The 15,553-nt window shown below is 37.7% G+C and overlaps 1 protein-coding gene across 1 annotated transcript; it reads left to right on the forward strand.

The window, feature by feature from the left end:
• Positions 1-804: 804 nt before the first annotated feature.
• Positions 805-3,876, forward strand: tal2.S (T-cell acute lymphocytic leukemia 2 S homeolog). Its single transcript, XM_041577611.1, has 2 exons — positions 805-1,030; positions 2,644-3,876. The coding sequence occupies exon 2, from the start codon at positions 2,658-2,660 to the stop codon at positions 3,003-3,005; it is 348 nt and encodes a 115-aa protein (XP_041433545.1). The 5' UTR covers positions 805-1,030; positions 2,644-2,657; the 3' UTR covers positions 3,006-3,876.
• The last annotated feature ends 11,677 nt before the right edge of the window (positions 3,877-15,553 follow it).

Genomic DNA, 15,553 nt, shown 5'->3' on the forward strand with positions numbered 1-15,553 from the left:
ACAAATCTGCCATCGTGAGTTCATACAGGTATAGGATCTGTTATCTGGAAACCCATTATCCAGAAAGCTCTGAATTATGAGAAGGCTATCCCCATAGACTCCATTTAAAACAAATAATTATCGTTTTTAGAAATTATTTCCTTTTTCTCTATAATAATAAAACAGTACCTTGTATTTGACGATAAATAAACTGCATTGATTCATATTGATGGCAAAAATCCTATTGGGTTTATATATATATATATATATATATATATATATATATATATATATATATATATATATATATATATATATATATATATATATAGTTTAAACAATATTTTAGTAAACATAAAGTATGGAGATCCCTTATCAGGAAGACCCCAGGTCCCAAGTATTCTGGATAACAGGTCCCATACCTGTATATGATTATTTTCGTAATGCAGTCTGGATGCTTAGGTAATGTGTTTACCTGTAGCTGCAAGTAGAATCCTTCTTATTTCTTACCCAATACAATATTTTATTCCCAAACCCATGTTATGATGCATAATTATTTGACCTATGCTAGTTCTGTTATATAGGTTATTTCCTTATGGAGAGCTCAGTTCTAATTCCATTGCACTATGCTGTATACGTTAACATGTTCCTTACGAGCACAAAATATTCTATTTTATTGTTCTCTTTCTATTTGTGACTTTGGACACTGACTCCAGCACAGACCCCTGTAATAACACCAATTCCTCTGGCCAGTGGAAAGTCTAGGATAAATAATGGGAGGGATCTTGGTATTTGACAAAATGGATCTCCCAGGAGATGAAAACCAAGTATTTCTGGGAGCAGCAGTGACACACGTCAGACAAAGGCTCTGCTTTTCTATAAATGAAAGAGAAGTCTGCGCATTTGCGGAGTTACAAACTAGTCTATCACTGGGGAGTCTGCCTGCATCCAGCAGCACATCTTGTGAGCGATTAGATATCTGACAGCAGTGAGCACACTGGTAAACTGATTTTGTAAGAGAAATTTTTTCATCAGAAAGTTTTCTTGAAAGGTAAGTGTTTTGCATTATGAAATATGTGCTATCTTTACTCCTACTAAATGTCTCTCCAGGCACTCTTCACTACCTAATAATTGTCATCTTCCTTTACAAAAAGGGTAAAGGAAGATGACAATCGGAAATATATATTAAATATATATATATATTAAAATATATATTAAATAATATTGACCCATTTTTCAAGATTTTTGTTCTCTTTCTGTTTTTAACTTAGTTTTACAGCTAAATCAACATTATTTATTTTAAGTATTTAAGTGTCAATTATTTATAGATGATCACAAATGAAAAGGAAATCAGAATTTACTCAGAACTATAGATTTACTGAGGCTATTTCAGTTTTTCAAAGGGATCATTTCATAATTTTCATGTTCAAAGAACTGTCTAAAAGCATTCCTGTGATCAGTGTTGTTTTAAACATTGAAAATAGTTGCACCCCCCAAATATTCAGTTTAGCTGGACAGAAGGAAAAAATACTGCAACTAATATTTACATTTTTAGTACTTGTCCCCTTGCACCTGTACTTTGTATAAACAATTTATATGTATTTACAGTGTATATGTATTTATAAATCAAAATATATTAAATAATACATTCATAAATATAACATAAATCAATTAATACATATAAATTAATAAATATATATAACTCAGTACAGTACCCACAAATGCATTACCATGCATTATTTGTTGCGTCTCTCTTTCTAATAACTGCAGACATATGGCAATTTAAGCCAACATAACATTTTCTAATATTATAAACATTTCATATAAGTGGTTGAAATGCTGTGCAAGTTTGTTTTTTTTTGACGCATGCTTAACTTAATTAATCCATGCATCATATTTACTCCATATATATATGTATATATATATATATATACATATATATATATACATACATATATAAATATATATACACGTATATATAAAAAATATTTTTTGTTCTTTAAGACCTGAGTATGCGGACTTCTTTTTGTATTGAATAACGTTGCTGTGACTGTAACTACAATTTTTTCGAGAGTGCTGGCATCTCTATGGACTTTTTCTAATTACATACAGGTATGGGATCTGTTATCCGGAATCCCATTATCCAAAAAGCTCCGAATTACAGAATGGCTATATAATTAATCCCTAAAACAAATAAGGGAAAGTTGTGCAATGAGGCTGTGACCGCAAAATACATATGGACAAATACAAGAGGTCCTCTGCACTGCACTAAACAAAACAGGGATTGTTTGTCCATATATTGCAATATATTTAAGATGGCCAACTACGTCAAAGTCATCCCAACTCTGGCCAGTCCTTTATATATATACTGTATATATTGCTCTCTGCTACTGTCGCTCTCGACAAAGTCATTAAATATGCCTGGGTGCAAAAACATCAAATATTCTCAATACCTCCAGAAGGATGCACACTCACTGGACTTACAAAGAAAAATAATTTTTATTCTCAGAACTTCAAACTGACGTTTCAAGGCCTTGGGTTAGGCTGAAACGTCAGTTTGAAGTTCTGAGAATGAAAAATTCTTTTAAAGCTATTTTGTTCTTATGTAAAATATTGGTTATAGAGACATGATCTGATTATTACATTACACCATTCATATTGCAGAGCTGCGGATTAAAATGACACGCAAGATTTTCACTAACACCAGAGAGAGATGGAGGCAGCAGAATGTTAACAGTGCATTTGCTGAGCTAAGGAAACTCATCCCAACCCACCCACCAGACAAAAAACTGAGCAAGAATGAAACGCTGAGACTGGCTATGAAATACATCAACTTCCTCATTGACATCCTCGGAGATCAAGAAATAAGGAAAACTGGAGGAAGTTCTCAGGGAAGCATTTTGGGTCTCTTTAAGTCAGAACACACAGTTATGGGAGACTGGACTGTTATGAGTCACAGTAATGACTCTTCCCCAGGGATGAGCAGTGACACACAGGACTGCTGGTCATTGGAGCCCTCACCATAATGCTGAGAGAATGGGAGTATTATCCACTGTTGTGCTGTGTATGCATTAACCTATTTGTGCTGAGTTAATTCTGTAATTCTTGATAAAGTTTTCTGATAACTCACTTATAATGACAAGAGCCATTATAAGCCAAGGATGTACCAGTAGGGATGGGTGAATTTGACCCGGTTAGTTTTGCCAAATGCAAAATGTCTCCGACGTCCATTAAAGTCTATGGGCGTCAAAAAAATGTTGTCGTGCGGCGAAAAATTTTGATGCACGTCTTTTTTTTTGATGTATGACGCCATACAAGTCTATGGGCGTCAGTTTTGCGGCTAAACAAGGCCCATCCCTATGTACCAGCAGTGAGAGAGTTGTCTTGTCAGCATGCTTAAAATGTAACGTTGATACTTATTTATGGTTATGTCAGACGCTAAATATTGGATCACAGGGCTGACTTACCAGCACATGTTTTCATTGGTCATTTGGATAAGGTGCAGCTTTGGGCAAGCAACGGGAAATTATAATGACATCAGAGAGATGAAAACTTCCATTATGCTTGTTACAGTTCAGAGTGAACCATGCATTGCAAAAGCCACTTAAATGATTAGGGTATCTGATGTGGAATGGCCAGAAGAATTGCTCACACTTAGCTACCTCATTTCTTGTTTTCTTTACTCTCATAACTCACCATGCTTTTATATTAGAATTTGGGGTCATTAATAATTTCAGATTTTAGATCTTGCCTACCTCGGCAGCATTTGTACATCTGTATATTTGTGTCTTTCTTGGAAAGTGTTTTTCCACGAAAGAACCGTCTGCTGGTAATGGTAGGCAGATGTTTCCACAACAGTTCTTTTATTTTAATCAATATATTGGCTGGGTATTGGATGTCTTGCTGCTCTTACTCAATTCAGAATGGATATATATATATATATATATATATATATATATATATATATATACACACACACAAATTTAGCGTAAAGACCCGCACTCCAATTCTCTTGTTTCAATAATAGATTTTATTTAGTATATAAATCCGACGTTTCCTTGAAAAAGGCCCAAACGTCGGATTTATGTACTAAATAAAATCTATTATTGAAACGAGAATTGGAGTACGGGTCTTTACACTAAGGGGCAGATTTACATATGGTCGGATATTGAGGGTTAATTAACCCTCAATATTCGTCTGCCAAATGTAAATCCTTCGACTTTGAATATTGAAGTTGAAGGATTTACCGCAATTAGTTCGATCGAACGAAAAATCGAACGATTCGAAGGATTTTAATCCATCGATCGAACGATTTTTCTACGACCAAAAAAACATAGGAAAGCCTATGGGGACCTTCCCCATAGGCTAACATTGCACCTCAGTAGGTTTTAGGTGGCGAAATAGGGGGTCGAAGTTTTTTTTAAAGAGACAGTACTTCGACTATCGAATGGTTGAATATTCGAACGATTTTTAGTTCGAATCGTTCAATTCGAAGTAGCCAATTCGATGGCCGAAGTAGCCGGAAAAAAAACATTCGAAATTCGAAGTTTTTTTTTATTCTATTCCTTCACTCGAGCAAAGTAAATGTGCCCCTTTGTATATGAAACCCGCAATATATATATATATCAAATCAATTATATGAATTAACCTACAACCTACATACATTCTCCTAGCAAATTGTTAATGTATGACGGCATAGAGAGATTTCATCAGTTTTTTTTAGTTGTTGAAACACTGGGTCAAATTGCCAATAAATAACCTCCATTAGCTCTGCTACTTTGCCTTTTTGTTAAGTAAGAATTGACAGACAAGGGAAAATACTTGTGAATTCTTATAGGGGGTGTTTTAACACCCAAAGTCAAAAAGAAGCCGCCCACAGTCTCCCAGTATGCCATTTCCCAACCCAACAACAGGCTTGTGAGACAAACATATAGCTGGGACTATTGTTTTTTGTCTTTCATGATTTTTCTGCAAAAATGTCCCCTAATAGAATAAGACTGATCCAACTGTATATCCTAGTGCTTATCCTTGATGACTGGATTTTATTTTTCATGAATATTTATTAAAATAATTTTGTAGGTTGGTAATGAAATAATTGTGAGTTTCCCCAAGTTATATTTAGTTAGCTGCACCGACCAAAGAATTTTTTTCGGAGTTTTAAAATTTGTTACTTGTATTTATTTGTTAATATATTCCAATAAATTATTTAATAATGTTTTTTGTAATAATTTTGTTTTTTTTGTCCTTGGATGTTTTATATGTTATATATTGGTCTTTTTGGCTGTGGTCTTTTAGTAACATGTACACACAAATTTGAAAGATGAATTGCAGAAATCATTTTATAATATTAATGTGGGAAACTGGACATGTTTTGAAAACAAACCACAGAAGTGGAGTTCTTCGTTCTTTAACGAATTTGCCATTGCCCTGCTGGTCTATGCTTTAATTATAAATTGATTCTACACAATACAAATAACCAATCTCTAAAAGCAGCTCTCACACCACACAGAACTAATTATTTTGGACAATATGAAAAAAATACACCTAGGGGCAAATTTACTTCTGGTCGAATATCGAGGGTTAATTAACCCTCGATATTCGACTGCCGCAGTTGCAGATTCAGATTCAGTTATCATAAGGATTTGCATCCATTTAAACAGTCAAGTTTTTGAAATTGGAATTGCTGCTCCGTATCAGTGGGCTATATAGCAGGGGATATATATCAGCAAAGGGGAAATTTGCCCCATTAGGATAGGGGAGCCGATAAAATATTTAATCTATCTTTTGACATATAAAATGAGAAATTGTCAAAAGGAAGCACTATTTATTACTGAAACTTTGCTGAACAGCACTCCTTATTCCAGTACTGCTTGAGCACACTCCAGCTTTCTGGGAATGCTCTGGGCTAGTCGTGCTGTTGGGAGTTAGAACTATTATTCTGCTTTGTCCCTAGCATGTACAGCTCTCTCTGCACCTATTCTGCAGCTTCTCCTCTTCCTCTGTGCTAAATACCTTTCCTGCAATGAACTTTATAGATAATTTACACACCATACTGTAACGTTGGGATCCCCAACCTTTAGAACCCGTGATCAACATTCAGAAGTAAAAGGAGCTGGGGAGCAACACTAGCATGAAAAATGTTCTTGGGGTGCCAAATAAGGTCTGTTATTGGCCATTTAGTAGCCCATATGTAGATTGTCAACCTACATTGAGGCTCTGTTTGGCAGTACTAAAACTTGCCTCCAAGCCAGGAATTCAAAAATAAGCTCCTGCTCTGAGTAACATCCAAGGGGTTGGAGAGCAACAGGTTGCTCACGAGCTACTGGTTGGGGATCACTGCTGTAACAGATACAAAGACCACAAGCAGTGGTGTTACTAGATTTTACTGGGCCCCACATCCAATTATTTTTCAGGGTCTCAAAATTTCTAGAGGTTGACCTGTTTTAACAATATTTTTTGAGATTGTATATGAATTAGGGCCTCATTTAACAGCAGGATCAACTTCCTTTTCTCACCACTGCATGCTCAGTTTTAGGAGATTATACTCAGAGGTGTTAACCTCCAAATATAGAAATCACACCCAGGCCATGCCCTATTATGGCCTGACCATCCCTAGCTATGCCATTACCATGCTCAGTTATGGCCCTTACTTTGCCCTTATAAATAGTGGCAACAGTAATCCACAATTTTTCTCCATATTTTTAAAAATTTATTTTTGGATATTGTTATGCTTCTGTATTGGATTCTACATATATCTATTGGCCACTTGCAAAATGGGTAACACTATTATTAAGTGCTATACTGCACAATACTTTTTTTCTTCATTGCACTTTTCAATGCAATTTTTGGTTCTGTTTAGGGACCTGAACACTTGGGGGTTATTTACTAAAGTCAGATTTTTTTTCTGGTCAAAGTTTTCAAGGGGAAAAGATTTATCATACCCTGAGGCTGCTAAAAGTCCAGAAAAAAAAAGTACTCCATCTCAAACCTGCCAAGGTCATGTAGAAGTCAATGGCACATGTACCGTTTACATTTGGAAGATATCATGATCTGCGATGGGTTTCGTACAATAATCAGAAGAATTAGTGGTTTTCAGGCGATAATCTCAAAAAGGTTTCCAGGCTTCAAATCCGAAAAAAATAATCACACAATAATCTTTTTCCGCACCAGAATTTTTTATGCTAATTTATTGCTAAATAAGTTAAAAATGTGGATTTAAGTTTGGTCAAAGTGGTTTTATTAAATAATGATATATATATATATATATATATATATCATTCAGATTTTAGTAAAGAACCCCCTATGAGTAAGGGGTATTTGTAAATTTCTTTTGTGTTTTGAACAAAACCCTAATACATACAGCAGCAAACTTAAACTACCTCTGATAATTTCCAGTTTTCTTCTCAGAAATATTCTTCTTCCCACATAAACAAAATAAAGGTATAGAAAATGTATTTGCTGTAAAGAATGAGTTTCCTGCCTTATCAGTCCTCTGCAGGTTCTCTATCTGTCTTATCTGAGAAAGCAGATTACTTGCCTGATCAGCTCTTCATGCTGAGTACAAATCAAAACGCTTTGTTTTTTGGCACATTGTGCAGAAACTGCTTAATTTCAAGCCAGATGAATCAATTAATGTAATGCAGAGCTGTTTTAATTTTCCCTGCATTTTCTTTGTTAATCCCTCTCCCTCTAACATTTTGCTGTAGATCAACGATGTAATAGCATCTAAGAGATCTTAAAAGGGGACTTTAAAGAAATGCAGGTGCAGCCTTTCAGTATCTTGTTACCAAGCCAATTCAGCTTTTTATAACTAGTTGCCCCCTGCAATTCCATGCATTACTCACTTTCCCCTTGTGAGAGACACTTTGTTTCCACCACCCTCCTTTTTATTTCTTTCTAATGTACAACACTGCAGCTAATCTGATTATGCTAATTTGTACTTCATGAACCCAGACACAGGGTCCTTTGCAGAAGAAAAAGAAGAGTGTGGCTCAAGGGCCTGGGATTAATTATTGGGGGGGGGGATATTCAATAAGTTCAAGTTGGTTAAGAAAATGTATTTTGTTTTAGTGAACAAAGCACTCACTAGGAAGTCTGCAACAGAGTGTGAAAACTACCATAAAAGGATCATAATGCTGAGTAAACTACAATCACAAAAAAAAAAAAATTTAAAAAATAATAAATACACATGCATTCCCAAAATTGGAGAGTACACATATATTTGTAATTTAGACTCCTATTAACATCAACTAAGGCTGAAAATAGAGATTGTAATTGAACCAATACTGTGCATAGAGCTACACCTTTTCCTCTTAAACCTACCAACCAGTATCGAGGGAGGGTGGTGGTGACATCACGGGGGGGGGGGCAAGTGGAGTTTTTCTGGGGCAGGGAATTGGAGTGCTGGGGGTAGGGAATGTGGGTATCAGGGTGCTCAAAAGTAAGGGCTTCAAGAGGAAAAATTACTGAAACAGGGGACTTACACCATATTTTAATATTGTCCTGGCCCTATCTGGTGCAGCAGACTATATTTTAGTGATTGCTAACCCATGTATGCATCTGAGGATATGAATGATTTACTGGGAATAAATCAAGAAATCAAGGCTTTTATTACGAATAACATCATCATGATTTATGGCCTTTATTGGTTTTGCCTAGTTAGGCATGAGGGCAAAAGGGGTTGTTTACATTTAAATTAACTTTTAGTAATTGTAGAGAGTGATATTTTAAGAGAATTTGCAACTGGGCTTCATTTTTTATTTGAGTTTCTTATATTATTTAGCTTTTTATTCAGCAGCTCTTGAGTTAAAATTTCAGCAATATGGTTGTTAGGGTGCAAATTCCCTAGCAACCATGCATTGCTTTGTAAAAGAGACTGGGATATGATAAGGAGAGGGCCTGATGAGTAATAAAAAGCAGCAATAACAATATTTGTAGCCTTACAGAACATTTGTCAGTGACCTCCATTTCAAAGCAAATCATTCAAAAACTATAAAAAATGAAGGCCAATTGAAAAGTTGCTTAGAATTAGCAATTCTCTAACATACTAAAAATCAAGCTGAACTGTTCCTTTAAAACAACAAGGCAAGGGTTTGCTCATATAGAAACAGCAAATAAGAGATTCATATTTGTAACTAGAATGTTCTTTTAACTGATTGAAATAATTTCAAGTCTTCCTTTCACGAATATCAGGAGGAGCATTTACTCATGCAGTACAGGGTGCAAATTTCAGTGCTTTTGCCCACAACACATCATTTTCTCCTAGAATTCCAGCATCATTGCAACAGTGCCCAGTTTTCACAAATAACACAATCGTTAATTAATGGCATTAGTGCATGATGCGCTTGGGTTGTGATTATTAATACAAACCACTGTGGAAACCCATGCCCAGGGTGGTGGCAATTTCAGGGTGCTCTAGCATCAGTGCAATTGTGCACAAATTTATCACAGAAGACTGGACGGTGCAATGTCCCTCAGAGCAACTATACAAAAGTGCAAGGAGCATGTAACTTTAATGAATGGTGCACAAATTCTTGTTAGCACATGACATTTGTGCTCACAGTCATAGATGAGTCTTCAGTTGTTTTGTCAACAGCGCAAACCTTATATTGTGGTGATACGGTATGTGCTACAAGCAAGGCTCTGTGCTTCTCTGACCATAATGCAAACACAATTCTTCAAACAGGAAAGATGAACATTTTGTATCATTAGGCACTTTTCTCACTTCATGTTCTATTTGTCATCACTAAACACTGATGTTCTGTGTTGTTGTAGATGAGTTTTTCATCAAAGTGGGAGATTAGAGTTTACCACAGAAAACAGGTGAAAGTTAGAGCTCTCCATTTGATAAATACATTTCTTAAAATCCTATAGGAATGAATAGAAAGTAAGTGAATTTTTCCGTGGTTAACTCTAATCTCACACTTTGATAAATCTGCCTCTTAGTGTTCTTATAGTTACTACTATGCCATTAACATGGATGGTATCAGTTCACATTATATTCAGTTTAGATCCTGTAACAGACTGCACTGTAGACCTTCTCTCCTCCTTATTCATTACTTCTTAACACACCAATAGGGGAATGTAATAATGTAATGAGTCATTAGCACAAAAAACATTCGCAGACACCTTTGTGAATGTTAGCGACCATGTTTGTGTCCTTTTTGACCGATTACAGACCTCGACTTCCTTGCCACCAAACAGCTATTGTGAACATTCACAGTGTATGTAATAAAATATTGTCAAGGGCTTTTTGAGATAAAATATTTAGTTTAACTCCAGAGCAGGTGTTAAAGGGGACCCGTCACCCAAAATATTATTCAGAATGTGTTTTTATCACCTTTTTTACTATGACTAAAGATAAATAAGTTAGGGACCACCATGTGGGGTTTTACCTTGACGTGGTATGGTGGCTTATCAATATTATGATCATAACTTTGTAACAAAAAAACCCTGTTTCAAAATTACATGCACTTGCATATTTACTTGAATTACTTAGACAGGGCTTTATACTTTTTGAAATTGGCCTCAGGTGTGCATCCACAACCCCCCCATATTTATGTATTTGCCGGAAGCTTTGGCTAAGCTCATGTGGTTATTGCACCCTCATACCCACCCCTTTATATTTTTGGTGGTCCCCCTCACTTGTTGTGCCTTGGTTTGTGCAATCCCTCTCTCTTAAAAGCCATAAATGCTAGCGGCATGGGAGGATCTAGCCGTGAAAAAACCAACGTCCCATTAGACACTTCTCTATGTACACACACACTTATTGTGTCTTTTATTTAGTTCTTCTTTACACTCTTTCATTCTATGCTTTCTTACATACATACTCCCAAATACACATACACTTTCCCTTACCACTACCATACACACCTTCACATTTCACTTACACATGTATACACACTATTGTGCAACTGCACATATCACTCTACTTTGTTTTTAATTACAACACCTGACTTCTACTTTTCTAAAATGGGCGTTGGTTAAAGGAAAACTATACCCCCCAAACAATGTAGGTCTCTATTAAAAGATACTGAGTAAAACAGCTCATGTGTAAAACCCTGCTTCATGTAAATGAACCATTATCATAATAATATACTTTTTTAGTAGTATGTGCCATTGGGTAATCATAAATAGAAAATTGCCATTTTAAAAAATAAGGGCCGCCCCCTGGGATCGTAAGATTCACTGTACTTACATACAAACCACATGTAAGGTCACATGAGCCAATTAACAGACAGAGTTCTGCCTTTTGCTTCCTCACTTCTTCCTGTTACAGTTAGTGTTGTAGTATTTCTGGTCAGGTGATCTCTGAGGCAGCACAGATAGAGTCACGAAATGGTGGTTCAAGGCAAGAGATGTAAAAGGGCAATATTTATGTAAATATATATTCCAGTTTGGTAAGATTCTTTAATATGTCATTCAATTTGATATAAACTATCTGTTGCTTAAGTATTCATTTTGGGGGTAAAGTTTTCCTTTAAGGCAGTCTCTCCCTTAAAAGCCGCTCAGCAGTTGGCGGGGGAGGATTTAGCACAGAGTTTGAAACCAAAGCACTGGAGATGTTTACATAAAGAATTTTTACTACAGAGAGGTAATGTACCTTTTTTACTATGACTAAAGATAAATAAGTTAGGGACCACCATGTGGGGTTTTACCTTGACGTGGTATGGTGGCTTATCAATATTATGATCATAACTTTGTAACAAAAAAAACCCTGTTTCAAAATTACATGCACTGGCATATTTACTTGAATTACTTAGACAGGGCTTTATACTTTTTGAAATTGGCCTCAGGTGTGCATACACAACCCCCCCATATTTATGTAATAAAATATTGTCAAGGGCTTTTTGAGATAAAATATTTAGTTTAACTCCAGAGCAGGTGTTAAAGGGGACCCGTCACCCAAAATATTATTCAGAATGTGTTTTTATCACATTAGTCAAGCAAAATGGACTTTCATTACACATTATAAATTATTTGAATCTTGTTTCCTTCAGTCTGTGAATTCATAATTATAGGATAGCAGATTGGTAGTCAGCACAACTGCAACTCACTTCTTTGGCTGGGTGCACGTCCTCCAGTGGCCACCTTCCACTGGCAATATTAGCGAAGAAAGTTAGTCCAGCACCCACTGTTTCATGAATAAAACGGCCTTTATTGGACCAAGGGCATTACAGCAACGTTTCAGACCAACTGGTCTTTTATCAAGCTTTATAAAAGACCAGTTGGTCTGAAACGTTGCTGTAATGCCCTTGGTCCAATAAAGGCCGTTTTATTCATGAAACAGTGGGTGCTGGACTAACTTTCTTCATAATTATAGGAAGCAGGCAGGAGCCATTTTGTGGACACTGTTATTAAGGCAAGCCTTGAATCATCTCAAAATCTTGTTTGTGCACCAGAACGGGGGACCCGATGTCCATCCCCATGTCCTGGCTACACAATTAAATGGTTAAGAGAACTGGGGTAATGTGGGGAGAGCAGTGACATCTAGTAAGTACTGAATGGAAAGTGACATCTGGGAAGTACTGAATGGAAAGTGAAAGTAATACTCTGCCCTGGCTCTATGCCCAAGGCATAGAGGAGGGGCAGACAGTATTTGTTTGACAGCTCATATTTTTAAATGAGCTTACACCAGCTATGAATGCTTTAATAAAAAATAGAAATTGGTCTGGGTGACAGGTCCACTTTAAGCGAATGTGTTCTCATTGCAAGCAGCACTAAACATTCGCAAAAATGCCATTTTACGTAAAGCCCCCTTCCTATGGAACTCACCCTTTATCTCACTAGAGCTTTAGTGGTTTTCAAATGCTCACTGAAAAGCTAAGTTGTCAAGCCTATGATCTCTAAGCCTCCAGCAACTACCCAACACCCCTAATCTTTACTCACCCACACACTATCTACTAGCTTTCCACTTTGCACTACGCACTTACCATTACTAACGTAACTAACAGAACTTTACAATAGGGATGCACCGAATCCAGGATTCAGTTCAGGATTCGGCCAAGATCCAGCCTTTTTCAGCATGGTTCAGATTCGGCTGAATCCTTGTACCTGGCAGAACCGAATCCGAATCCTAATTTGCATATGCAAATTGTGGGGAGGGCGGAATTTCACGTGCCTTTTTGTTACAAAACTAGTAAGTTAACCAATTTTTTCCCACTTTTCCCTTTCCCGACCCTAATTTGCATATGCAAATTAGGATTTGGTTCGGTATTTGGCCGAATCTTCCAAGATGGATTCAGCCTAATCCAAAATAGTGGATTCGGTGCATCCCTACTTTACAATCAAGGGTTGTCATCTTTCAGTGGACCATGATCCAGGCAGTGGGTGGAGCCATGATGGCAGAGGGGCCAGTGATGTTGCAGATAGAGCAAGCTACATCACAGGGGCAGGGCTATGACACAGCAGTCAGGGACTGGCTGATTGCCATTTCAATCAAGGTAGTTCCTGCCCAGTTTTCCTTATTCGGAAAACCTGGCTGTCTGGGTCAAATCTGGACAGGTGGCAACCCTACTACAATCACTGGCAACAGTCACCCTTGTATGTCTCACATCCTACCATTTTTTAGACAGTACACTCTCCAATCTGGTCCCTCCCTCTATTGTCTACTTACAATATGCAATTATACCTGATTATTGTGTAATGATTGCCTGTATATGTAAGCTATGTCTTGTTCTTTTATCCCTTTGTTTTGTAAAGCGTAGTGGTTGACAAATCTGCTATATAAATATTAATAATTGCTAAAATTCTAGTGTATAATATATCTTCCTATTGTCTGCTATACCAGTTACCACTAGCAACCAATTTGCAATTAGTTTTAGGCTACTGCCAGGCTAATTCTCTGCCTGTGGATAAACATTAGTTTGGTTAACCGTGGCTGCCAATCAGGTATATCCTTTAATTTACTAGTAGACTGATTAAAGCTACTGCCACACCGGGCTACATCTTGGTCTGTTGATAAACGCAGCCTGAGAATCTACCTCCACACTTGCCTACCCTTGTGACTGCACCTGGAGTCTTTGCACGGGTCTGGGTGCAGGCACACGGCATGATTTTTTGTTGTAAAAATGTGTGACATTGGTCAGTCTACTAAATATTGGAAAATTAAAGGAAATACTTGTCAGTTAACCAAATAGATGCAGTACACCCTTCCATAAGTAAATGTAAGGACTGTAGCCGATTACCCTGGTGGTCCAGTGGTATGCCCCCTAGCATGCGGGGGTGTCCGCCGTGCCTTCGGTGGGGACGCCCGCCGCATGCGTCCTGTCCTTTCCATGTCCAGTTCCCCTATGACGCGTGCGCCGGTGCACTTCCTGGTTTATGCGCCGGCGTGATGACGTCACACGCAATGGCGCGAAAAGGGGATATAAAAGGGGATTTCAGTGTGTAAATGGTTGCCCGTTGTTAGGTTCAATTAGCTTGTTCCTGGGTGTTATATTCCTTGTGAATTCTATTGATCTTTGGTGTTTTGACCCTTGCCTGCCTGATTCACTACTCTGATCTATCCAATCCTGATCCTGCCTGCGACTATTCTGACCTCTCCAATCCTGATACTTTGCCTGTCCACTGACTATTCTACATTCTCCAATCCTGATTCCGGCCTGTCTGACGATTCTCTGCTTGTGCTGGCCCGGCCTGCCTGTTCCTGGTGGTGTTCTTCCTTCCAGAACTGTTAGCTTAGCTCCTCTCTCAATTAAGACCTGGCGGCATCCGATTAGCCGAGGGCTCCTCCAGAGGAGAAAGGCGGCAGTTATAGGCAGAAGTGAGAGCCGAGACCAGGGAGCTTAGCTTGGGTTCTGGATATAGGGTGACGTGACCTATGCTGTTTTAATTTTTTTACTTTATTTGCACTCAGCCCAGACCACCAAAGGCCCTATGACAAAAACTGTTGTGAAATACAATGCATGGGCAAAAGTTTCCTGAAACTGCTTCTAAAATTGCATGTCCCTAGCAAAATTGACAGCACAAAAAAACGGTCACGCTTGTGGGTAATTTAGGGGGGAAAAGCCTCCAAGAGCTGAACATTATTGTATATGAATTCTAAGCATCAGCTGCAGCGTTGTAAAGAACCACCCTAACACACAGCCTCACTTATACTCTCAAACTGGGGTGCAAATGATAGGGGAGTGGGAGACCAGGAAGTTGCTGCAGGCCACCACAAACCCTCACCACAATCACCAGCTCTGCTCTGAGATCATTTTAGGAGGTTTTCAGGCCTTAATTGGGGCACTTAGAATACATTTGCATGCAAATGATGGGGAGCTGGATTGTGGGCCTGCACTGAAGGTGACCAGTGGAAGGACTGGGGGTGCCCTGGGAGGGACCAGACTTCCATTCCATTCTCCTCCTTTGCATCACTTCTAGTAAAGTCAAGACTTTACTACACTCCAATACACATCCACATACCCATATACATACATACATACACATACATACACAATACCCACAAATACTGCTAAAGTTATATTTTTCTCTTCAGTAGAGTAGTAACTATTGAAGAATCCAGTCACACGACTGCGCTTCATGAAGAGTGGGATTTGTTAAACAAAAGCTCCCTCTGCTGCCCAGAAAC

This window comes from Xenopus laevis, chromosome 1S (assembly GCF_017654675.1).
Source record: "Xenopus laevis strain J_2021 chromosome 1S, Xenopus_laevis_v10.1, whole genome shotgun sequence".
Lineage (NCBI taxonomy): Eukaryota > Metazoa > Chordata > Amphibia > Anura > Pipidae > Xenopus > Xenopus laevis.